At 49.3% G+C, this 26336-nt stretch overlaps 1 protein-coding gene across 17 annotated transcripts in view; it reads left to right on the top strand.

The window, feature by feature from the left end:
- The first annotated feature begins 134 nt into the window (after positions 1–134).
- The window catches only part of ST3GAL3 (ST3 beta-galactoside alpha-2,3-sialyltransferase 3), a 150686-nt gene continuing 124484 nt past the window's right edge, over positions 135–26336 (top strand). For 4 of the 17 annotated variants that reach the window (XM_004936701.5, XM_040704655.2, XM_040704654.2 and 1 more), the window contains exons 1-2: positions 1572–2381; positions 5652–5796. In XM_004936701.5, coding sequence (XP_004936758.1) covers positions 2272–2381; positions 5652–5796 — 255 coding nt within the window. In that variant the 5' untranslated portion in view covers positions 1572–2271. Of the gene's footprint in view, positions 337–1571; positions 2382–3504; positions 4526–5393; positions 5797–26336 lie in introns of those variants that run through there. The other 13 variants (XM_015290984.4, XM_015290988.4, XM_015290992.4 and 10 more) reach the window with 6 other exon arrangements.

Consider the following 26336-nt stretch of genomic DNA (forward strand, 5'->3'; position numbering starts at 1 on the left):
GCTGCAGCTGTGCAGCTCTGCCAACCAGCACTCTGGCTCTGTGCTGAGGCTGCACAGATGGTTCCCAGCAAGAGATGCAGGTCTGAGGCAATCCCTCAGGCTTGGGCTGTCCCTGCCTCCCACAGCAGATCCCCACCCCTTCCCCAGGCAGGCCGGAATGCCTGGCTGCTTCGGCCTGGAGCTGACAGACAGAAGAGCCCTTGTGCAGCGCTTTTGGGGAGGTGCCTGGTACCCTCCCCGGTGAACATGTCTGGCAGCAGCCTGCCCTGTGCCTCAGCAGTGCTTCGGGCTCGCCCTTCTCCAAGCACAACCTGCCCTGAGCCCTAGGAGGAACAGGTGAGATGGCTCAGGCCCTGATCCCTGGGGGTGGGAATGTGGGAACGTCCCCCTGGGAGATGCAGCTCTCGGCCTCTGTAGCCGTGGCCTGGGGTTGTCAGCCTGTGGGCCTCAAGAACTGCTCTGGGGTGTGGGGGTCTGAGATGTGGCGGGAGTGCAGCACAGTTTTGGGGGGTTTGGTGGCTGATGACTTGGAAATGTAGGCTTTGTGACGTTCTGGGCGCGTTGGGCTGCTATGAGATCTGCATGGCTTGGTGGTGGGCTGCGGGAGGAGCCTCTCTCCCACCCTGAACACTGGGACCACAAAACTCAGCCCGGCCCTCCCCAGGGCCTGTGTCCAGAGCAAGCATCTGAAGAGAGTGAGAGCTGCTCTGCAGAGGGGCTGTGCAGCCCTCCTGCCTCATCCTGCTCTCTCCCAGCCACCTGGGAAGAGTGGTCCCGGCAGTCTGCCCACCTCCCCTGCCCCGGGCAAGGGCAGCAACGCTGCATGCAGCTGGGATGCTTTACGCCACACCTCGGCCCCTTCTGCGATGGCAGCACAGAGCGCCCATGCCCTGTGTCCAGGCGTGTGGTGCAGTGCTGGCACTGCCCCAGGTACGGAGCGGCTCTGCCAGGAACAGCCCTTCCCATCAGCATAGCAGAGTCTGCTGTACAGCTGCCACCAGCCCACTCGCTCACAGGATATTTTTAGGGCTGCCCGTGCTGATGAGCTCTGCATCCGGACCATGGGGTGCCTTTCCCAGCCCTACACGGGGTGCAGCTTCCGGGGGGGCAGCGTGGGTGTCGGGCGAGGATGCTTGGGGGCCGTGGCTGTGCTGCCTGCCACAGCACAACCTGCTTGGCCCTGAGCCTGCTGGCAGCAGCCTTTGTGCAGGAGCTGGCTGGAGCCCATGGGGAGCACACATAGCTGGGAGACAGGAGGGAAACCTAGCAGGCACGTAAATGTTCATTTATTTCTATTTTGCATATGTACTGCATATATCATATATATGAAAGACACACGGTTTGTACGCAGTTTCTAAGGCAGAGCTGCCCTTAGGCGAGCAATAAGTAAGCAATACATAACTAAGCGGTCTGTGAATGCAGTAGTGAATGTGTGTTGAGGTGTTGTTTCTCCCTCTGGACTCTGACAGTTTTGCTGCTTTTAAGAGATCGTATTTGTGACCTTCCCCCCTCCCCCCCTCCGATTGCATCAGCTCTTTAGCTTGCCTGGGAAGAGCTGTTTCCCAGCATGTAGAGAAGAATGGAGGTAGCAGAGCAGGAATGATGCTGTAAGATAGGCAATCCCAGTTACACGTACAGACTGGGAGAAGAACTTATTCAGAGCAGCCCTGAAGAGAAGGACTTGAGGGTCCCGGTGGATGAGAAGTTCTTTACCTGGTGAGGCTCTGGCACAGACTGCTCAGACGAGCTGTGGATGCCCCATCCCTGGAGGTGTTCGAGGCTGTTAGGTGGGGCCATGCACAGCCTTATCTAGCACCTGATTTAGTGGCTGGCAACCTTGCCTGTGACAGCTGGATTGGATCTAGATGGTCTTTGAGATCCCTTCCAACAGAAGTCACTCTATGATTAATCCCGTGATTCAGCTTGTCAGATGTCAGGGGAGCGGCTGGAGATCAGATGGCCTTCAGGTAGCAGAGCGGAGGGAGAAGACAGCTGCCACATGGCTCCATCACCACCCTGAGCCTTCTGCAGATGCACAAAGGCTTCCTTGTGACAGTGCAGTTAATTGCAGAAGTACTGGAACTGCAGGATGGGAAACACGGCGTCCTTGGGCCAAGGAGCTGACGTCCAATGTAAGAGCAGCAGGCAGATCAAGCTGTGTCATGCCAGCTTCTAGCAACACGTGTGCGAGGAGGTCGGGCAGGCTGTCCTTGGCTGAGCTGCTCCTTGCAGCTGCAGGGACAGCAGAGGAGAAGCGTTCCCACGCAGCACATGGACCCCACAGTCTTTGCCCACCATACTAAAACCTGCGTAGGTTCTCCCTGCGAGCCAAGGGGAGGTGAGGGCAGGAGCAGCTCCAGCAGCGGCGCCAGGCCAGGAAGGTAAGGGGGTGGTGGGAGCAGGCTGTGGCGTGGGGCTGGATAGAAGATGCTGCTTAGTTGCCTTATTTCCAGGCCTTAAGTACCTTTTTCAAGGTGGTGGTGCTCCTTTGGCTTTCTGTGCCTGTTCTGAAGGTAAGGAAACCTGAATCCACACATCCTTGGCTCGTCTCTCACCTAGCCACGGCGCTGCAATGCAAACCTAAGCTGTAGCCATGCGTGGGAGAGCTCACTTTCTTTCTGGCTTCCTTCCTTCAGTTTTTCCCTCCCTCCCTCCCTCCTCTGCTCCCCAGCAGACCCTCCATGCTGCAGCACAGTCCGTCCCTGCCATTCCCCAGCATTTTCCTTTGCAGCCTGAGCAGTGAGCGTGCCGTGGTTGTGAGCGTTCCATCAGCATTTGGGTCAGCCACAGACGTAAGCCTTCATTTTGTCATCTCTATAATTGATTGTAAAAACTATTAAATGGCACCCGACCAAGCACCAGTCGCTGGGGGTCTACATATGTTCCCAGCTATTGATGTCTCCCCATTAAAACTTGGCGTGCAGACAGACCTCTAAGCATAGTCGTTAATGCACGTAGTTAATCTAAACTGAGCCTTATTAATTCTTTATAATACATATTTTTAATTAAAGTCCTACATCATCGTTGACTGCTGTGGAAAAGCCCAAGTGTGCTGCACGGATGCTCCATTCCCTATGGGCCGGACCTTTCCTTCTGCCCAAGAAGTTTCTCTCGCAGGGTCCGTGCTGTACCACACAGCAGCCACGGTGCTGTTAGCTGTGTTTCTCCCTTCCCAGGGTACATCGTGTCTCTGCACGTTGCTTCAGCTCTTCAGAATACCCCGACCTCCCTGCAGCTGAGTATTTGTTCAAAAATCAACACGTGTCTTTCAATGAGAGCCACAACACTGCTGTTCTTAGAGTGCCAGAGGGGGGAAGGGTCTGGGGGGGAAAGGGTTGTGTGGACACAGGGTGACATCCTGCCCAATGGCAGTGCCTCAGAGGAGCTGGCGGGGTTGACGCAAGGTGGCTGCAGGGTGTGGGGCAGCCACAGGTCAGCTTCCTGCTGGGGTGGCCGCATCTGTGCCTTCTCTCTGAGTCCCTCCTCACTCGTGAGGGTGGTGCTGTGGGACACGTGGGTGGACACAGGCTCCACGCCAGGGCTTAGTGACTCAATCACGAATGGGTTTTTGTGGATCAAGATGTGCCGCAGTTTTTGCCCTTTGCTTTGGTCAGTTTTGCTGGAAAAGCTCCAGAGCGTTCCAGAAAGCAGTGTGGCAATATGATAGAATTTAATCAGGCTTAATTATTCCCCTGCTGCCCATCGCCTAGCAACGTCCAGCTTGACATCTGCCTGCGAATGAAATGTGTAAGCTAAGTGGGAACACGCTCAGACTGAAGCCCTACTACTCAAACCAGATCACTCCGCTAATCACTGCTGTAATTCATCTCACGGCTCTTAAGAGGCAGCGGCCGGGTACCTGATTTCCATACACACAGCACTCTCCTCCCTGGCTTTTTCCTGGCAGGGAACCTGTCTGACGTTGTGCTGGGCTCCTTCCAGCATGCTGACACCTGATAGCATGGCGTAGGGTTTCCAAGTGACAAACCTGGGCACTGTGGCAAGCCCCAGCCTTGTCACTATCTGCCTCTGTGCAACAGGTCTCTGCTTATCCGGCTCCTTATCGACATCGGGTCAGCTGCTGTGCTCGCTGAGCATGAACTCACGGCGCTTAGGTGAGATTTGAACACATCCAGAGTAGATACAGGGTGGAGAACTTGCTCTACCCAGCCGGAAGGCTGCCGAGCTGAGGAAAGGGGCAAGCAAGATGCTTGGTTGATGGTTGGACTGGATGATCCTGTGGGTCTTTTCCAACCTTAGCGATTCTATGATTGTATGCGAGTGCTCGTGCTGCCCGAGCCTGCTGGGCTGGAGGCAGCTGCCTTAGCTGGGTGGGTGAGCACAGCTGGTGTCAGAGCGTCCCATGGAGCACGGGGTGCTGGGATGCAGATCTGGCCCCTCTCCACCCCTTGGGACGGTTGGTGCCAACGATATCTGGGCGTCAGCATGAACGCGTTCAGCTTCTGCAGCGTGCAGTTGGCATCTGAAGGTCCCAGCAGCACTCCTTGTGGAGGACGGAGGATCGGTGAGCCCGGCCACGAGGACGCAGCGCGTGCAATAAGCTGGCACGGCTTCATTTGGGCCGAGCACAAAGCCGAGGTCTCAGCTGTGCCTCAGGGGGCCACGCGAGCTCCCTGTGGGCTGCGGACCGCTCTGCTCCTCACCCAGTGGGGAAGGGCTCGGCCTGCGCTTCCAGGCCGTGTGCACGGCACCCGGGCTTGCAATGCCACCACCCAGTGAATCACGCAGGGTGGAAACGGGAAATCACCGGCTTTATTTGCTGCCCTGAAAAGACGAGGTTTGTCGTCGCGCTATCTCACTGGGGCCTCCGGCAAGGCCGAGGGAGGCGGCGAGCCGGGCGGCGCAGCGCCGCGCTCACGGGGCAGGCGGAGGCTGCAATGGTGTGGAAGCGACGCTGACTGTGCAGCGCGAGTCACGCTTTGCTGCACGCCCAGCGCCGTGAGGCTGTGCCGTGCGGTCAGGTGCGCGGGGCTCTGAGCAGCTTCTGCAGTTGGACGACGGTGTACGAACGCCGAGCGGGACGGCGAGACGCGGCGCGGCGCGGCGCTGTTTTAAGGCGGCGGGTCGGGCCGCGAAGGAAGACGCGGCGCGGTGCCGGGAGCGCTGATTGGCGGAGCGCCGCGCAGAGATTCGCCTCGCGCGGGGGAGCGAGCGGGATCCGCGCATGCGCGCCACCGCCCTGCCGCAGCGCCCCTTCGGCGGCGACCCCCCGCCGCCCGCCCACCGTCGGCTCGCGGACGCCTCCCGCGATTGGCTGCGGGCGCAGCCCCCCGCGCCTCCCCATTGGCCGGCGGCGGCCGCTATGCGGGCGGGTTGGCGGCTCGGGGGCCCGCCCCGGCGCTCCATTGGCGGCCGCGGTGCCCCTCAGCTCCGCGGTGGCGGCGGCCGGTCCCGCTGCGCCGCGCCCGGCATGGCGGCTCCCGCAGCCCCGAGCCCGGGGGCCGCGGCCGGCGGCCGAACGCCCGGGGCCCGCGGCGGCCGGGTGAGGAGGAGCGGCGGGAGTCCGGTGCGGTTGGGGAGGGGGGCGGAGGCCTCGCGCGGGCCCGATTCGGAGACCCCGCGCAGGGCGCGGTGGACCGGGAGACGGTGTCAGGGAGCGCACCCCCCCTCACCCTGTCCTCCCTCCGCAGGTCGCGTAGCAGAGCGGCTCTGATGCGAAGATGGGACTGCTGGTGTTCATGCGCAACCTGCTGCTCGCCCTCTGCCTGTTCCTGGTGCTGGGCTTTCTGTACTACTCCGCCTGGAAGCTGCACCTCCTCCGCTGGGAGGACTCCAGTAAGTACGGGCGCCGTGCCGCCGCGCTGCCCCGCGCGCAGCCCGAGCCGCCGGCCCGGCGTCGGAGGGACGCGCCGAAGCCCGACCGGACGCGGAGCTGTCGGTGCGCGGAAGGGTTGGAGTTCGGCATCGCCTGATGCTCTTGGTGGCTTTGCTTTTATCACCGGGTACGAGAGCAGGCTCGCGCCCCGTGTGTCGAGCGTTACCGCTGCCGGTCCTTGGGGCAGCCTGCTTTAGTTTCCCATTCCTCGTTCCCGAAACAAAGAGTTTACGCGCCGAGGCTTTTGTGCCCCGACTCTGTGCAGTTTTGCCACCCGCTCTGCGTAGCCGATGTCAGAGCCCAGGCTTTTCCCTTGGTGGATTTTGATTTCCTTCTCTGACCCCACATACCGCCTATCTCACCATCCCGCTTTGTCCTTCAGAAATCCTCATCTTCCATTTGTCTGCCCTGCTATTCTCTGCCCACCGTCTGTCGTTTAAAGCGATGTCTCTCATCCTTTTGAAGTCCAAAGAAACATTTGACCTCACCGAGTACAGTCTGAGGACCGCACTGTGCAGCAGTGCCATGGGAGGCTTTAATTGCAATGTGATATAGATTGGGCTGAGCTTTGATTGCTCAGTTACTGCTTTTATTTTTGCTTGTGTTGGTTGCTGTCTTGTTTGCACGTGAGACCATGTATTGAAAATGGCCAAAGCAGGGAACAGCTCCCTCTTCTCCCCTCCCCTCCCCACAGCCAGGCTGGCTCATCCCTTGGGATGTTTCGGACTCCTCACTGCCCACCATTGCTCCCTGGATCGGGGCTGAGAAACACACACAAGTGTTGTTTGGGTATCTGACAGAGCCATCGGTCCAATTCCGTCTTTGCTGTGGCGTGTTGGTGTGTGTGTTGCTGGAGGTTCCTACTGCAGTGCCTGTTCGACTTGATCCTGTTCTTCTACCTCTGCACACCCCTTATCTTTTTGAACGTGCTCCAGGAAGTTTAGTGTGGTGACAGATGATGGCTCAGAGATTCTGTCTGCACTGATGTGGCGACTTTAAGGTGAGCACTGCTGAAGTGACTTGTACTAGGATGGGTATAAGAAGACTATCTATAGGAGGAGACAGGAGTCTTTCTGGACCAAAGTTGTTCTTCTTTTCAGGTAGAAAATCCTTCCTGGATGGACATAAGGACAGAAAGCAGTTAAGAGAATGGTTCTGCTAACTTACAGTGCTTGCTGTCCTTTGCTTCTCTCGTAGCGTCAGAAATCGTGTTGAGACTTCCCAAAAACAAACAGCCAAAGATGAAAACCAAACAGAACCCGAGGCAAAGAAACAACAGAAACGTACACCGAAAAGCCCTTCGGGCCTCAGCCTCAAAATGAACTTTGTTAAACGTGGAGGAGGAGCTGTGTGCTTACATGCTGTGTGCCAGGCTGCCGTGGTGGGGTCTGAATTCCTGCAGGTTCCGCCTGTTGGGATGTGTGGCTGTAGCTGTGTGTGTGACTTCTTGTTATGAGCCGTGTCGCTTTCCTGGGGCTTTGGTGGCAATTTTGCCTTGTGATGCAGTGTTGTAAATCTGTAGGCAAAGGTGGGTTGCTGGAAACAGAATGCTTCTACCAGAAGGGGTGAGAGGGGGGTTGTGCCTCCATAGAGCAGCGTGTGCTGAGTGCTCTGGCAGCTTTCAGGTCCTGTTCAGGCAGGAGCTCCAGGATGTGATGCCACAGGTGATCTGTTAGGGGTACATCTGCTTTTTGCCACTCTTCTGTTTTAAGTGTGGTCTTCAATTGATCCTGGAGGTTGCAGTACTTGCATTAAGCATCTTCAACAGGTGCAAAGCGGCGATGCTGGGCTGAGGAGTTTGCTTACCCGGTCTTCATCAGTTGTCACAATTAATATGTGCTACACCACGGTTCCTTTTCTTCTAGAAACTTTTGTGGGTTGTGTCTTAGATATTGGCTGAAGCTCCGTGCGATTTTTGTGTCAACAGCAGCCAAATGTCAGAGGGGAATATTTCTGTATGATTGCTTTTCAAAGCAGCTGCGGTGGCAGCGGCCTTCTGTCGGTCTGTAGAGTTTTGTGTGTATCAAAAGCATTTCATTTATCCCTCAATTATGCACGTGAGGAGCGCAGGCAGACTTAAAATCCTGTGTTGGGAACCTTGATGTGAAGGGCTAATGCTGAGCTCCTGTAAGTAAGCGTTTGGGAGTTAACAAATGACAGAGCTGAGGTTGCTCTTTTAGCCATGCTGAGGCCTCCTTGAGCTGATGGAATGTGAGATGATGTATAAAGTTGCAGTTATATTTCCTTTTTTCTAAGGGGACCTTGCCTAATCAGCACACAGGACAGGTGCTGCTTGATAGCTGCTGTGCTTTAATTTCCCAGTAATTCAAGCTGTGACCTTGTGCGTTTCTTCATGATTGATACAACAGTGATGCCCTAAAGGGCAAAACTAAGTTAGCAGTGTTCATTTTCAGGCGTTGAATAATCTCAGAGTATTGATTTTTATATCCTTAAATTCTATTTTTCTTTTTTCCTGTGACCGGTGTCCTTATTGGGTGTAACAGGGACTCCCATTCACCTTCTCTCTGCCCCATTCTTGTGCTGGTGGAGGTAAGCTGATCCTGACAGCTGATGCCTCAGAATCTCTTCAGAGCCTGGTTTAATGAACTTGACACCTGCATTTAATATCAAACGAGACTTGCATTTCTCGTAGAGTACAGGGAAAAAAAGATCCATCTGCTGCTTTGCTGCTTGTCTGGTTTGTCCCTGTGATGTTTTAGCAAATGCTTGTATGGAGCTGTTAGGCATGGGTTTGAATGGTAACCGTAAGGAAGGTAGTCACGCTAAGGCTTTGTTTGTGTATTTAGCTGCTGGAGTAAAGGAATAGTTAAAGCGTGGTGGTTGTTGCTGCCTGACACCTCCACGAAGGGAGGCTTTGCTTCTGAATGGATGGAAGGATGCCCGTCGGTGTTTCCTGTACTTTCTCCACTGAACTTCAGGTCTGTCGTCTTCGAGTGCTGCCTCGCTGGGTTTTGAGAGATTGCTCTCCTTGAGGTGTGACACTACACCGTGCTGGAGTACAATGGGGAGTAGAAAATAATTAATTCCCTAGGGCTTATCTTTCCTGTAACAGGAATAGATTGAATTCAGCTAATGTGAGCTAATTAAGGTTGAATTAAGTTCAGCTGCGTCTGCCATTGGAGACGAACTCCCCGTGACTGCTGCTGCTCTTTCTCCTTGCAGGAGGCGTCGCTCTGGGCTGTTCCTCACCAAGCCTTTCTTTTGTTGTGTTTGTTACCTTTTCCCTTCTGCAGCTTTGCTGTGGTGGCAGCGATAAGAGAAACACATTGCTTGTTCTTCCCAGGCAGGCAATAATGGCAAAAGCAAGAGCTGTCTGATTAAAGGCGTTGAGTTGCATGGAAGTGTGCTGACGCGTGGAACTCACCATGTGCTGTGGACACAAGGAAAGAAGTTTGATATTGGGGTGGGCTGCCCTGTGCGTTCCAGAAGGACCTTGCAGCAGCAAGTAACGACGGCTCTGTTGGTTGTGTGTGATGCCAAGGGATTCCTACCCAGTAACAGGAGTGATAGGAGCAGGATTTGGAGGTCTGAGATGCGCACCACAGCCACTTCCCTAACAACTCTTTCCTGTCCTTCCTACTGCCTGGGTGTGTTTGGCTCTGAGATAGCAGTGCAATGGGGAAGGATGCCATGCAGGGGAAGTGCCCCAGCATCCCTGGACAGTAGGCTGGGAGATGGATTCTTGCTGCCAGTGCCTCGGGATTTGCTATTTCTGCTTGTAGGAGTGCATTTGTACCTCTAACTGTGAAGGACAGAGTAGGCTCGCGTTAATGTTTAATACTGCTATTTGTTACTTAACCCACTATGCGTAGAGCTGATTTTGCAACTTAAAAATCATTATGTTCAAAGGAAGGAGTGATTCCTTCTAAAAAACGTCCTGCCTATGGGAATCTTGGACTCATTCCCCCGAGGCAGCATTTATTATTTTGGCCTCTCAAAATGCTGCAATATGTTTGGGGCAGGGAGAGTGGCGCTGATTTTCTCTTCTCTAATTCTATTTGTACCTACATTAGCTTTGAATTAATTGAAAAATAGACCCCCTACTTCAGGCACCGCCATCAAAACTGAAGTTGGTACAGTTTGTAACTGTAGACTGGGAGCTTTCAGTTTGGATGTGGCTTTCGAAACATCCCCAGGTACCTCCTGTCAGTGTCTGCGTAACAAAACCAAGTCACCTCTCTGTCATCTGTTGCTCGGCGTTGTTTTCAACTCTAATTTTGGAAGGGCAGCTGAAGACGTGAAGCTGTGGGAGGAGGCTTTTCTGAAGGTATTTCAGGACCCTTATCCTTTTTTTTTTTTAAATGTCTGTTTCTATGGGAACTGAGGAGACATAAACAGGCAAAACTGACTCACTTCTGGTTGCAGGTTTTTTCTTCTGCCTGCATTTCCATGGAGACGAGGCTCAGCAAATAAGGTTAAATTAATAGAAAGCAATCAAACCTGTATATGTGGTTTCTCTCCTTCCAAATGAAATGGTGTTTTTGTCAATCCTTGTGCAAGGAGCTGAAGTGTGTGAAAGAAATGGATCTTTTTAGGAGGGTTTGGAACGTGCATGCTCTTTCTCTTGTGGCAGAAGCCTCACTGTGTGTGTGATGGTATGTAGCGTGGGTACAACTGTTGTAGCTTGAGTTACAGGCATTGCTGCCTGTTCTGCGCAAGGGAGCGGGTCCTGCATACTCCGACATCTGACCTCTTTCCATTCTGTTCTATAAAGACAAATGAAAAGGCGTTCAGCTGGTGTGTGAGCAGCCACAAACTCGTGCCCTTCGTGGCTAGGGCCGTGCAATAGCTTTGTGCTCAGACCTTCGGGTATGGGATTACTGCACCGCTCGCCTCTGCCAGAAGAGGGAAATGCAGAGTGCTCCTACAAAAATAGCATTTCGGGGCCAACTCAGCTTGGCATTGAGAGCATAAATCTCTGATGAGAGTGGCTGGAGCTAAGCTGGCTGGATTTATGGTTAGGTGCAAGAGAGAGCATGTCCTTTTCTAGCGTAGAATTACGGAGCACTGCTCTCTATATTCTGAGGGGTGACAGACTGATGGTGATCTGATTTCAGTTGTTCTCTATCTGTGGCCTTAGCTGCAGGGGTGTGTTTGCTTCTTTACAGTAGGTCTTGTTGCTGCTCTGCAGGCTGAAAAACCTGATCTTTGTTAACCTTAAACGGGTCCAGCGACAGATTTAAGGAACCTCTTTGCTGCTTTTCGGGTGCTTTAGGGATTTGAGTATCAAAATGATAACTTTTTGGACTAAGTTGAAAATGGGAAGTAATATTATCGTGGCAGCAGTGAATATTAGAAACAAAGGTGTAAAAATAGATGTTGAGACGAGATGCCAGTAGAACGCCTTAACTCTCCTATTGGACTGAAATGTTCTGCTCGTGTTCAGCCTGAAATTGGAAACCTCTGAGGGCTGCTCTGGTGGCTGCTTCTCTTATCTGGGCAGAACACTGGAAAATAGATTTAATACCCGGAAATTGCTATCAGTGTTCGGGTTACTCTGTCCTCCCTGGTAAGTTGCCAGAACAGGGAGCACAGCTGAGCTTGAATTGCCAGTGCTCGGGAAGCACAGCCGTGGTGGTATCTCTGTGTGACTGCAGGTGAATGCTCTCAGTGCCCCCTGGTGAAACACCCAGCGGTGCCCAACCATGCTGTCCTGGGGACCTTGCTGTCTCTCTGTAACAGCGCTGGGCAGAAATGCTGGGGCAGCTCCTGAGGCTCTGGGATCGCTGGGGCAGAGGTGAGGAAGGGCAGCAGAGCACGCTGAGCCCCCACAGGCCAAGCAGTGGCACTGCTGTGCCCGTACTTGTGGCTTGTAAGGGGCTGCATTTGGTGTTAGCCAGGAGCTGAAGTTGCACCCTTGCGATTCTCCGGAGGTCAATGTCAGCAAGTGCCCATATTCTGTGAGGCACAATGCACTGAAAGCACTTCACCTCTTAGCAAATGCTCTGCAGCTGGGTGCTTTCAGAGGTGAAAGGACTCATTCATCCCAGCTGCCTGCTCAGCCCCTTGGCTCCGGGTTCAGCTGGAACAGTACCTCCCTGTGAGGGCCATGTCAGCCGTGCTGCTGAGCTGTTCCTGCCTTCCTCCTCTCCGCTTATCCCAGCAACATGCAGATTGCTGCCGTGGCTGTTGAGCCCTAAGGTATTACTGGTCTCACTGGGAGCTCCACCACAGCACTCGTTTGGTAGAATAGATCTCTGTCTGCTGTAATATGGGTGGGCTGGCTTTGAGCATCCTTCATGCTCATCTGAATTCTGCTTCATGCCCCATCCGCTGACGTTATTGGTGCAGTAGCTTCGGGTACAAAGGGGTTCATAGTGGATTGTCTGGAGTGGGACAAGCTGTTCCTGCTGTGCTCTTCTGTCCATCGTGGCCTCAGTACTGATCCCGGCCGTGTCTGTCACAATCAGGCAAGTTTTGGAAAAACAATTTTTCCTCGATCGTTGCCTTCTACCAAGGTGCTTTAGTTCCTCTTACAGGTCGTTCTTCTGACGTAAACTGCTTGTGTCATCACAGCCTCAGGCTGAGGCAACGAACCGGGCAGACCTGGGCACGGCTGGCAAGGGCAGCACAGCCAGACCATGTTATTCACAGTACAAAGAACCAAACCATACCCTGGACAATCCCAGGCACATACATTTGAGAGTATGAATTTAGCTATTTTTTTTCTCTGTTCTGGAAATGGAAAACCAGAATGCGTTTGCATTTTTGGGAGCTTAAAGGCAAGCAACATAAATGCTTTTCACTTTTTTTTCAGATGATGCTGGGGTCACTCCTGCTTTAATTCAGTCCTGTTACAGTGTGCCCTTTTGTTCTTTGCTATCTTCCTGTGGCTTTCCAGTATTAGGAACGCTGATTCAACCTGAGGTCCGTCTGAGCTGAGTCAGTATCCCCTTAAGTCCTGGAACCGACACAGTTAGCACAGTGTAGCTATAGAGTGCTTTATTAGGAGGAGTGAAAACGTGATGGCACGGAAATCAATTCACGTTGAATTTCTCAGGCAGGTAAGTAGCTGATGGCTTCCTACATACTAAGGCTGAGCATGATGCGATTGACACGTTAGTGATGTATCAGTGCAGTTGCATTTTATGTTTTTGAAATCTTGGTCGGAGGTGAATCGAATTCATCAGAGCAGTAATACCACACAAGTCTTGCTGTTCAGTTGTGATTGTGCCTGGAGATCCCAATCAAAAAGATGTACGGAGACGCGTTTCTTAGGATGAAGGGCAGTAGCCTAAATAGACTTGACTCAAGAAGGCCGAGGAGGCAGAGGCACTGGGAGGTGAAATTATTCCATGTCACACAGCAGCTCAAGGGCACAGCTATGAATAGAATAAAGGTCTCCAGGCTCCTGATCCAGCATCCATTTAGCCAAAGGAGGCTTGTTTCCCTGTAATGCACATTCTGCTTCTGCTAGATGCAGGAGAACAGTAATACGCTGAAGTTGCTGGCTCGGGGCTGAGATTTCTGCTGATATTTGTAAAAGCACAGCAGCGTTTCCAAGCACAGTGGCAGTGACACAGCTGGTGAGAGGATGGTTTGCACGGGCAGTGCTGGTGGCTGGGTGTGAGCCCTGTAATTAGGGGATGATGCAGCTGGCCTTACTTGCTTGTAGGAGCTGCATAAGATGTGTGAGTGCCTGAGCAGCTGAGTGCTGCCGTGGGGTTATTCAGCCTTCAGGTGCACCACATCAAAGGCAGCACACTTGCTGCTTTCTAGCTGCGTTAAGCTGCCTTCCTCTTTTTAAAGCTGGCGGTCTTTCATAGTGGAAAAGTGTAATTTTTGCTCTCCGTACTCAAACATGGAACTTGGGGAATTACGGAGCAGTCACTGGTGCTCTAGTATAATTAGAGATCTAATTGCTGTGAATTTAGTTGCTAAGACTTTCCTGCCTTGTGAGACTTGTCCCACACGTTTCTGTCACGTTCTAAATAGAGCATAGGCGCTTCCCCATTGTGCTGCTGGGAAATGAGTAACGCTGCTTCTGGGTAGCGCTGTTGCTGCAGTCTCTGCTTAGAAGCACTTTATCTGTGCATTGGAAAAGTTTTTTGTTATTTTTAAATGTGCTTCGTTACAACATTAATTCCTACGTGTTTCATTTCGGAGCTGTTGTGTTCGGGTCCGGTGCTTTATTAGAAGCAGAGGCGTGAGTTAATGCGGTGTAAAGATTGCAAATTGAATGGCTGTTAAAGAACTGCTAATTCTGAATGGATTTCCTAAATTTATTTCATATTCAGGGATGATTCGGATGTGGTATGAATACTTGCAAACCTTTGAAACGGGTTTGCACATTGAGAAGCAGGCTCTTTTGGTGCTTAGGAGAAGATGAGAGCTTCAGCACAACGTAACATTGCTTCTCCTCACTGCAACAGACTAACAGAGTTAATTTTACTGTTACAGTGCCTTGTGTCTGTGAGCAGAGACCTCCTGGCCTGTGAATACTTGGTGTAGTGGCGTTGGAGTTGGAGTTTCTTGGCGTAGTGACTCAAATGCTTCATTAAGTGTGTTTAAAGTAGCATGGAGGAGGATGGGGGCTTTCCTGCCCAATCCCTCCCCAGGAACTTGGGTTGATGTGCCTGCAGCTGTCAGCTCTGGTATCCCCATCGTTTCTCCCCGTGTGAGCAGTTCTTTGGTCGGTGTTTTACACTTGTCTGTTCCCATAAGCGAGGATGTTTAAAAAGGCACATCGTGTCTCAGCTTCAGGAGCGTGCGATGCTGTGATCTTTGTCTGGGGAGCTATGATTACTGCTTCCGTTTCTGATCTGATTTTGTTGCTGGTAGATGCTTTAATCTTCCAAAGACTAAAGAACGTGATAGCAGAGGTAATACAAATTGAATTCAGAACGTGCGGTGCTGGAACGCCTTCTGCTGAGCCCATGGTTAAGCAGGTCCTCCTCTGGCTCACGTCCAGGTATGCTAGAAAAATTATTCATGTCATGGATGGGAACAGGAAACTGATTTGGTGATAAGATCCAGGAGCTGCCCGTCTCCTCCCTCACCAGCTCTCCAGGAAATGCCATTCTCAACCCATACCAGTGCCACTTCAAAGGTGTGCGTTGCGGCTGGGGGCCGTGGGCTCTGCGATGTGCGGTTGTGGCAGGGACCACTTGAGGGCAGCAGCTGTCTTCTGCTCGACCCTCCGTGGGACTCCCCGTGCTGTCAGAAGCCGTTGCAGGTGGAGAAAATATGACTTCAAACGAAGAAAATTACAGCATTTTTCTTTCTTTGGCGGTTACCAAGTGGCAGCTGGCCATTCGCTGGGTAAGCTTCAGTAAATCCCACATTAAAAACAAAACAAACAAGCCAACTTATCTAGCATCATTTGTTCTTCGAGTAGCTTAATTTGGAGACCAGATTAGTCAGCTCTTTATCCATTCCAGAAGGATGGAGACCTCATAGCCTCTCTGTAGTGCCTTATCCAGTGCCTTGCTGTCTTGACTGTGAGCAAGTTTTTCCATATATCAGATCAGGATTTTGATTTACGCTCGTTGCCTCTCTGCCCCACCTTGCAATGCTTTGGGAACCAGGCTCTGTTTTCCTGGTGACCTTCTTGCAGGTGCTGCAGGGCAGCTATCTTGTCTTCCCAAAGCTTTGTCTTCTCCAGGCTAAGTAAAGCTCCTTCCTTTGTAGCACACGTCAGCATTCAGCAGGATGCTGCACAATCATCTGCACAACCCCGTGTTTGTCTGTAGCCCTCTCTAGAGATTATATGTCTTGATGTGCTGAAGATGCAATAACGAGACGGGAAATGGTGTTGCTACCACAAAGGCCCTTTGCTTCTGAAGAGGCTCAGTCCAAAAATGGTCACTGTTAAAGGGAGTGAGATCAGAGGGTGATCCAAAAACCAGGCTTCAGACAGCAGGCACCCTCTCTGGGCAGTCCGTTCCATGTGCACTGCCTTCCCAGTGAAATGCCTTTTCTTAATGTCCAGTCTGAACCTCCTGAGTTGGCCTAGATGACCTTTAAAGGTCCCTTCCTGCTCAAAGGATTCTGTGATTCTAAACTGTACCTTGTGGCCACTGTCACCTTCTTCCCCTGAAGGGCTCAGTGGATGAGGTGGGCATTGGGAGTGTTTTCCACGTGTCTGCTTTTATCCCTGCAAATGTAATTACATAGAAAGTGAAGTCCCAAAGGCCATGTGAGAAACACAGTATTCCAAGATAAATTGGGGCTTTATCTTCAAGTTCCAGAGCTCAACAGATGAGAAAGTTGGGTAGGAAAGGCAGTGGCAGTGCAGCACTAGTAATCTGGTCTCCAGGTCCTTGACAAGCAGCTATTTAGTGAGCTCGGAGTAACACAGAACTGTTTGGAAGAGGGGTGGATATTGCAGACTGTTGTGTGATCAGATGTCAAGGACTGGTGTGAATAGGATGGCTGCAAGGAAAGCCGTGCATGTGATAACTGCTTCCCCCTGCAGAAGATAGTGCTGCTGGAAATAGCTGAGTTGGGTGCGTGTACCGCTGCATTGCACTCCTTTCACTGCTGCCAGCTGTTCATGGCAGGCACGTCTGCATTATAACAAATAGTGTGGGGATATTTGGAGTGCTGAACACAAGTTTGCTCTTTACTGAAGTGACTGTGAGTTTGGGTTTGCAGCCTGCTCTGGGGGAGAGGTGGGCGATGGCAGTGTATCGCATCCAAGAAAACGAGCACCTTCAAGGCTTCCCTTCTGTACTTGTGTTTGGTTTTTCCAATCCTTTTCAGCATTTCTGTTGATTCTTCAATAGAATCCAGCAGGTTCTTCATACTCCAGTAGAATAAAGTCCATCTTTTTCATCTTTCTTCATCCTTCCGGTTCCAGGGTTTCCCATACAGTGCAGCTGTTATTCTCCAAATATTTTGGGGGTAGTTTATTGCCTTTATTTTTCTACTTTTTGAGTCCTTTTAGCCAGCTGCTCATGACTGTCCTTGTTTGCAGTGACCTCACCGATAGGAGTGGTTGTCTCTTTTCCACAGCAGCTGTTTGTTGGCCTTCGAAGGTGGGATTTCTAAAGCATGCAACCTCATGATCCGTACGAACACCAAAATCTTCTTTCTGTAAGAGCTGAGAATGCAATATATTCCTTTTCTAAGCTGGTTTCTCTTAAAAGAACTTTTATCAGTTCCTCAGCATATGCTTTATAAAACATTTTAATTAAAAAAAAAAAAATCTTGTATTCCCTTTATCCGTATCCAGTGGGAGCTATCAGGATGAATGTTTCCAGAAGGCTTCGTTTTGCATTGATTGCTGTGTGGTTCCCTTCCTACATCCCATGCAGTGCGAAGCCTCATCTCTGGAATGTCTGCCTGCTCCCATAAAATGCTAGTGGGAACATGGCTATATGCTATCGCGTGGCGTATAAATCCCGTGCAGTTGCATGTTGGATGCGATATTCTTGGACCGGATTATGATCATATGCAGCTTTGCGTATATCAGAAGTTTCATTTAGAAGACAGGAGCAAATCCAAATCCACTGTTTTTAATTTCTCTCTCCTCCCATGATGCTTTCCAACCAGGCAACGATTTTGGATTTACTTGAAGGGCAGTCACAGAATCATGCAATATCCTGAGTTGGAAGGGACCCACAACAGCCTTGAAAGTGCCGAAGATTTCTGGATGAATGCAGGGCAATTGTACCATGGAGAGAATGAAGCTCGGTTGCTGTGGTTGTAACCATCACTGGACTTGGGCTGAATAGAAGAAGATGTGGCTTCTGCTACACAGCATTTATTGCTGTTCTGATATTAAAATGAAAGTCGTGTTCTTGAGCAGCCAATCTGTTTAACTGATAAACCTTCAGTAATTTTAGTATTTCTGTTGTGTGCTTTTCTTTTCCTGGTTCTCTAGCTTATAGGCCAGCTACCTTGCCTCACTGGCATTAGCAACAGCCAGGAGCGAAAGCTAGAACTGCAAGGTGGTTTTCTTTCCTGTTGAATAACAGTTTAGTTACCATCTGAGATACTTGAGTAAATATTTAACTTGTAAGCTGATTGTCCTACTTTGTTTTCCTGTAGATTAACGCTTTCCACTTCTGCCAATATTTATTTTCCTGATTATCTTAAATATTGCTACTCATTTTAGAAGCTGTGTGTTTCAACAATGGCCACTCAAAATATTTTCCTTTGTAGGAAACTGTAGAAAATAGCCTTGGGAAGAACTGCAGAAAGTCTCTCTCCAGGCCTCTAGAAATAATATTTTTAACATAATTTCATGCCAGCATATGTCAGAAGTACTCTATAAAATGTGATTGAAACTTGGACAATCTATCCCAGTGCTTAATTATTCTTCCCTGCAGACAGATTTTTCCTGATGTCTACCCTAAATCATTTTGACTGCAGTCAAGTCAATGGAAAGCTTTTATGAGTATCCTCCTCCTCTTCTCAACATGTCTTTACATGTTCTAGGCTGGTAGTCTTCTCTTTGGTCTTGTTCCCTTAAATTTTCTAGACTCTGTCATTCTCATTGCTTTTCTTCAGGCATTGCAATTTGCAAATATGTTTCTTGGAGTGTGGCACTGTGTTAGAGTATTGTTTTTGGAAGTTTGATCTGTTTGAGTGGAGTAGAAAATGTGGCTCGCAGTTACAACCTTGTGCATGTTTTTCGGTGCGAATGCACTGGGGTTTCAGTCCTGTGGTGCTGATTCAGATCAATTTGTCATTCTCTGTAACTCATTATAAACGCCACTATAGCCCTCGCTATGCCTACTTGCCAAGATTGAAATATTTGTATGGTTGCCCTGTTGCTGTTGCCCTGGGATGTATTCAAATGTGGTTCTGCTCCAATGGAAGGACATGAAACCACTTTGTATTTGGGAGGGAAAGCTAACCCGCTAGCCTCAGGGTTATGGTTGGTAGTTATCACATTCCAAACAGAAGACAAATACGAGCTTTTCAGACAGGATTAATTCATAGGGTAGGTTCTTGATATGTAATTTTTGCTGTCTAGGGTAGGATTAAGAGCTCTGATTAAGTACCTCTGAGTAATGGCACAGAGTTCTTCCCAGGTGCCTTGGTCTGCCCTTGCTCTGGTTGGGTTTTGTTGCAGCAATCTTGAACCATACTCTGGTAGTGCTATTGCTGCATGCTCCGTAATTCAAAGGGAAGCAGAAAAGTCCCCAGACCAACTCCTGAAGGTTGTGAGGAGCTTTAGGGTCCAGCTTTAAGGGTCTCGTAGTGTGTGGAGGGTGACAGCTGCTTCGAGAAAGCCTTGTTTCTTCATTGTATTGATTCATCACTCACAAAGCAGGGGGTTCTGTTTTAATGTTGCTCACTTTGAGAGCTCTCTGTGGCTAATTAAAGTTCAAACTTAGTAGGTTAAAGGGAAAATTTTAAACTAAAAGGCAGTGAGTTGATCATAAGCCAAATTCCAAAAGCCAGCTGCCGATGAAGGATCGTCCTGCATGGCTCAGCTGTCCCTCAGTAGTGAGAGGGTTTCTTCTCATCTTGATATTGAGGGATTTCATTCTTTCTGAAGGCAAGTGGTGTGTAGTTCTGGATCACACACGAGTGTGTATATCCACAGTTCCATGTTGAGATATTGACTGTAACCTCACCATCTAGTTGAAGTGTTCCTCACTTTTGTGTTTTTTCCTTCTTGCTGCTTGTTCATTCAAGCATTCCGTGATGGATGCCTGTGCTTCAAATCAAGCTTGGGAGCCTTTTTAGCCCTGTGGCTCTCCTAAAGCCTATGCTTGTCACATCTTCCCTTGCTTTCCAGCCAGGTACCACAAGGGCCGTGTCTCCTGAAGTTCATGGCTTGCCTTGAAACCCCACTTACAGCAGTACTCTGTGAATGATCCAGAAGATATTGCTGTGCTGCTGACTGACTCTGGGCTTCTGAACAAGATGGTGTTCAATTTTGCAGTATTTTTTTTTTTTTAAGGCTAAAACTGTCACTTTGCCAACCACAGGAAAAGGTCTGGGAGAAAGGAATTAAATGAGCATCATAACCAACCCCAAATCTGACTCTGTAGTGTAAAGAAACCAACAAACTTCAAAGTTCTCCACAGGAAGCCAGATAGTTGTTAAAGCTATGTAGGTGTTCTTGGTGGCTGTTCCTGCATTGGGCATCTGTGATGGTCAGAGCTGGGCTTCATCTTTTGCTATTCAACTTCGTAACAGTAGAGGGTACTGTTGTTGTAAGATACAATAATTATTTATTTTTTCCAAATGTTGATGTATGAGCGCAGAGCTTGGATTTTTTTTGCTCCCAATGTATTGGTCATTGGAACAGTTGGCGTGTTACTGCACAGTCCTCTTTGGGTCACCTCTCTGTCTTCATCTCATCCGTTTATGAATTTCCCAACTGGTTTTGTGGACAGTCCCTTACTTTTGTTAGATCAGCGTGAATGTTTTCTCATTTTTGCAGCCAGACAAAGTGTTCCAAAGATGCATTTTCTGACATAGCTTGCTTTTCCTTCAGTGCCGCGCTCCTGATTTGTCCCAGATTGAGGCATTCATTACCATGGACAGCTTTGCAGACCGTTGCCCTTCTGGGCATGAGGAGTAATGATGGTTAAGGAACAGAACTGCAGTCATTCCATCTCTTTTGTTGAACAGCCTTACTGCAATCTTTCCTCTTCTGTTTTATTTGCCACATTCTTAGGCAGTCTCTGGCCCTTGTTCACCATGGAGTTGTGTTTTATTTGAGTGTCGACAGGTGTGCAGTTATTTAAGACCCGCTTTAAAGGAATGTTACTGCTTTGCCAGGGATCATTTGAGTTCTGTGGGAAGGACCTGAGCTTTCCAAAACTGAATGTCTGAGGGTATAGTTACACGGGATGTTGACTTTGGTGGCAAACCTGCTGTAAGTAACTGCGTGGTTGCTTTTTTTTCTGGGAGATTCTTGGTGTTTTTTTGTCTCATACTTTTTCAGTGATCCGATTTACAGCCTCCACCCTGTGAGCAGTCGTCTTGGCACAGACGTGATGGGGAGCTGCAGTGATGTGCTGGAATGCACAGTGTGAGAATGGCCTTTATTTTGCTTTGTTGCCAAAGTACTGTATAAGTACACCTTGAGGCTGGTGTTAATTTTGGATTGGAATTGGTAATGCTGATGGGAATGAAACATCTTCAGTTTGGTCACAGCCATATGCCAACTGTACCATAGCTTACTTACGTTGCTGGGAATCTTAGTATGGGTTTATCTGTTGTTGAAATGCTGCCTTACACATCACATTTTCCACTTGTCAGAAGAGACCCCTTGTAGGTACAGCTGGATTGTATGCTCCCAGATTAGTCAGCAGAGGGAGCTTAAACGAGTTTGTTTCTCGAAGTTCTCCAACTGCAGTGTGATTTTATTGGTGGAAGTCCGTATGTAGACAAGCTTGAAAGAAGTTTAATCCTAAACACTGGAAAACTGCTCTCTCAATCCGTCTTTGCATACTTTTGTGTGTTTCTGGGATGGTAGGATAGCTTTTGGGGAGACTTGGCCTCTGCTTGGGAGAGGAAGACAGGAGAGAAATGTCTGGCAGGGGTTGGGCTAAGATGAAGAGGGAGTAGGTAGAAAGGTGTTGGTATGCTTCTGGGCTTTGGCTACGGGAAACGCTGCTAGCACTGGTTATAAACGGGTTTTGAAACATCACTTATGCTCTTTGAGCTTCAGCCCTAGCCCTTGTTTTTATGGCTTGCCTTGAGCCAACATTCTCTGTCCAACTGACGGCGTGGCAGGCAGTGTCAGCCAGCTGCAAGGCAGCGGGAGACCAAAGGGAACAGCCTTCTGGCAGCTGGACCTTTCAGCCTTGGGATGGCTCAAAGGAAGGGGCACGGGGGATGTGTTCAAGGCTGTTAGCTTGGGGCTGGGCCTTCTGTGTCATCGCTGGTTGATTATGCACTGTTCCTCTCAAGTAGTAAAGATGCACATGACTAAGATTCTCCTGATCCCCTCTACTCAAGGCTAACGACCCCAGCTCTCAGCCTCCCCTTCCATGGCAGATGCTCCAATCCCTTAATCACCTTAGTTAATTGCAGTGTGCCCCGTGCCTCTGGCAGTGAGAAGCCCAGTGCTGGTCCCAGTGCCCAGCTGGGGCTCAGAGGGATCCCCTTGAACAGCTGTGGGCCTCTGCCCTGCACAGCCTGGGCTCTGCCATAGGGATGTGGTGATGGTTCATGTTCTGTGAGTTGTCTGCCAGGACCCCCAGGTCCTTATCTGCGAGGCTGATTCCCAGTGGGGTGGCACCCGGTCTGTGCTGGTGCATAGAGTTATTCCTCCCCAGGAGCAGGACTTTGCATTTCCCTCTGCTGAACTTCATGAGACTTCTGTCTGCCTGTTTCTCCAGGCCCTTTTTTTAATTTATTTGCTTATTTATTTTGCCAGCAGGGCTGCTGTGCAATTCATCAGCAGGTCCATGCTTTCCTTACTCTTCCTTTTGTGGCTAACATGCCTATGAATACGCATCTAAAAAGCAGGTCCCTGAGCAGGCTGATATCTTCTCTTTTAACTTATGTTTACTGGTACGTATGTTTCTAATGTGTGCTGGGGTTATGTGCTGGTACTGTTGCTGATGCTGTTGGTCTCGTTGATTCTTACTGCTGTGTGCAAAGTTTCCCTCGAAAAACCTCTGTCTTGTTAGATATCACTTAACTGAGACCCTTCCCAGTCCCATTGCTACCCCCTTATGGATGGGGATTTAAGCCTGGCAACTGGGCTTAAATTTGCACAATGTAGCCATGCAGAGGGTTGTGCTGAGGTCACAGTGTAGCCCGAAGCATTCCTTGACGGTAAAGCTATCCTACGTGTATCCAGAAAAGAAAAACTGGCTTAGAGGATTTGCTACGAATTATATAGGCTATTGTGTCCCTGCTGCTCCAAAATGTGTTCAATATCCACATGGTCGTTAATAAGTTTTATGTAGCGTGGGTGTGTCCAAGGCATAACGGGAGTCTGGCAAGGGATCCAGCTGCCTTTTCAGAAGCGATTTTCCTCGGTGGAGTTCGTCTGGTACCTTTCTTCACGTGCTGTCTTCTCATTCAGTTACCTGTAGGCAGTGGCGGTGCCGGGTGGTAGCTCAGGGGAATGCATGTGCAGCTCTTCAGTGCTGGACCTCAGGCACTGCAGAATGACATTGCAGTTGGTGTTCCTGGTCAGCACAGCTGGCGAAATGCTGGCAGAAATACTTGCCAAGTGATTTGAGAAGGCTCTGCTCGCTGTAAGTTATGGCCACCAAATTAGCTTAATTAAAGCCAGCTGGGGGAAAGTGGCCTGCTGCAACTGATAAATCTCATTTCCTTCTCTCGCATGTCAGTGGGCCCAGAGCTGGTGATAACTGCCTGCTTGGATGCAGGGAGGATCTTAAGGTGGTTGCAGTTCTCTTCCAGATGTGCAATTTTGAAGTTGGCCTTTAATCCTGCTTTTGGCTCACGTTTCTCCATGTGGAGGCCTTGGCCTCAGAATGCTGGGGTTTTGTGTCACGCTGAATAGCATCTATTATGGCTAGGTTGCCATTACTTGATTTGGTTTGGGAGAATTAACAGGCTTGTTTGTTTTAGTATGGTTGAGAAAGAATGTCAAGGTTATCCAGGCTGGGAAAGATGCTCTTTTAGCGAAGCTTAAAAATGTCCCCAAACCAAAAAAAAGCTGCATCCCCCACACCTCAGCCCCAGACTTTACAACCACCAGCTGAAGCCACGTGGGAGCACAAGGTTTGTTTTCTCTGAGAGATCAGCAATCCTCTGCATTTGGTGAGCTGGTGCCTCCGCCTTTGCAGTAGCCTGTATTTGCAGAGTATCCTACTCGCCGCTCTCTCTCCTATCATCTGTTCATTTGTGCAGGCAATTGCAGTCAAACCTATGGCCAAAACGTTGCCCATACAGATTGCTTGTCACGCACCAAGAGGCTGTGCCCCAGTTCTGATTGGATCCCAGACCTGCCAACGTGGAGCTGTTACTTTAGCACTCAAGTGAAGGTGTGGAGGAGGAACAGCTGCTTTAGAATGAAGCCAATAAAATGACTGTTGCCATTTATGAGGAGTTCTGCTCGTGAAGTAATCCAGGAATGGCGAAACTCTAAAATTTGTGAATCCCAGTGAGCCCATGAAATCCTGGCTGGGAGCGGACGTCAGCAGGTGGCTGGAAGTGCTGATAGGGAATGGGGAAGGGAGGTCTGCCTGAGCATACATTGGGTTTTCTTTGTGGAAACTGAGTTCGTATCAGATGGAGTCGCAGCTGGCAGCAATCAGTTGCTGCAAGTTGCAGCTTTTGGTGAGGTTGGCAGTTTCACATGCACTTTGTCAAAACCAATTGATGTCTCAGCTCTGCTGGATGCTGAGTACTGTTCTAAAGCGAGCTACTCCTTTGCCTTGATAGATTGATGAAAGCAATCCATTGATCTGGGGTGTGGGATTTTGTTGTATGGGATTTTTGTTGTTGTTGTTCTTCTGCTGGCATAGTATGCCCAGAGAGCTGTGGGTGGCCCATCCTGGAGGTGCCTGAAGCCAGATTGGATGGGACCTGGGCAGCCTGAGCTGGTGGAGAGCAGCCAACCTAAGGCAAGGGTTGGAATGGTTGGGCTTTAAGGTCCCTTCCAACCTACCCCATTCTATGATTCTGTGAGGTGATTCTTCCAGAGGTGCTGGAAGTCCAATGGATGTCCAGGTGGCCACCCTAAAGGGCAAGGTTAATGTGCGTGTTTGAGGTTCACACTCTGAATTGTGGCACTTCTGATGATTCAAAGCTTAAAATTTCTCCTGCTTATTTGAGAGAGATGTGAAGAAGAATGTGCGAGCAGGTGTTTGACTTCACAAACTTGTGAAATCGAGTTAGGTGCTCAGAAGTTTAATTCCAGTGATCTTAGTCTGGAACCGATGTTTCTTACAGCTTAACCTTCTGGGTTAAATCTGTTTTCTCAGTGGGTTTTTCTGCCAAGTCTTAAATTAAAGGGACTCGTTGTATTTTTATATGTGGGGTGATAGGAAGAGCACTTTTCCTTTAGATAATCTCCAGCTGCGTTGTCTACGGACCCATTGGTGTGATGATCAACTTCCTCTTGTGCTGCTGTTTCTGCATGTGAAAGTGACCTTCTTCTTGTCCACTCTTGTGTTTTGGTGAAGCAAATAATTTCCTCAAATGCTTTTGTAAAAATAAAGAGTAGGAAATAATAATAGGAAATGAAAATCTCTCTATGCAGTTGTTTCGGTTCAGGACAGCGCACAGCGTTTGGGTACAGGTGTTGAATGCACTGTGCACATTGTGATCATGGATCTGCAAAGTGAGAGAAGCCCAAGTCACCCAAGGTGCTCCTCAAAGTGTTTGGCTTTGGAAGAGCACGTGCTCGGTATCTCTTTGTATATAGCAGTTACCTATAAAATCGTTTACTGCGTCGGACCTTTCAAATCCTATTACCGTGTGTTTTGGAAACTGAATGAGTTTTAGGATTTGGTGGGTCAGAAACCTGCTCAGATTTTGGAACCAAGTGGAAAAAAAAATCAATCCTTTCCTGCTTCCAAACTGCCAAAAAAAAAAAAAAAAGTGATGAAAAATGAACCCAACATTTCTCTCTGTTCAGCATCACCTTTCATGTGGATAAATGGCTTGGTCTGTCCTTGTAAGTCGAACGTTGCCCTTTTCTGGCAAAGATGCCTATAAAGAGCTCATGTTCAGGAGTTGTTTTACACCCATTCGCTTCTCCTTCCTGCTGTGAGCAGACACGGGAGGCGAGAGGTGTCCCTGTAAAGCTGTCCATAGGAACCTGCTGGCAGTTGTTCTGGCAGTGGGGCCAGATGTTGTCTGCTTTAAGGCTTTGGGAGGCTCTCAGCCACTGGCTCGCTATGCAAAGCAGTAGATCATTTTCAAACAAACTGAGGAATGCGAGTTTCCTGATGGAACTATTTATATTTCTGGAGCCCTGGTTATTGCTTTTGAGGAAGGAGAGGTTTCTGGGAGATAGCTCAGAAAAGCCGACGCACAGAAAAGTTTTATCCGTACCAGGGATGGGGAGGAAAAAAACTCCAGTAGACATTAAAACAAGAGCAGAGCATCAAAATAGTTGTTGTCCTAATTGCCATTGATGGCATGTAAGTATTTTTCTGTATGTAAAACAGTGAGGATGTGCAGCAGCCTTCCCGAGCTCTTTGATAGCCGTGTGGCTGTTCATCAGTGTCAGACACTGACATTGGTACAATTACAGGGCTGTGCTTTGAGGTTAAAAGTCCATGTAAATAACTAATAGAAATAATTTACTTTTGTACTGTATCTAGCTCTGAATGTTTTATATCTTCTGATATCAAAGGTACCAACATATGTTTAGACTGCACTATGAAAGCACCAAATTAACTTCCTCGTGCCAGTGCTGTGCAATAAGCTTTTAATCAACACATTTTAGTGCATTTAATTTTAGTTGGAGGCTGAATTTTTTTTTTTCTTATGGGCAAATCTGAGGGTAATTTGCTTATCCCATAGTTTCAAGCATGTAGTAAAGAGTAATTATACTTGAACGTCTTCCAAGGTTTTCTATATGGAAATTGTTCAGTAGTCCAAAAGTTATGTGAAAATTATAGGTGTGAGC

This window comes from Gallus gallus, chromosome 8 (genome assembly GCF_016699485.2).
Source record: "Gallus gallus isolate bGalGal1 chromosome 8, bGalGal1.mat.broiler.GRCg7b, whole genome shotgun sequence".
Classification (NCBI taxonomy): domain Eukaryota; kingdom Metazoa; phylum Chordata; class Aves; order Galliformes; family Phasianidae; genus Gallus; species Gallus gallus.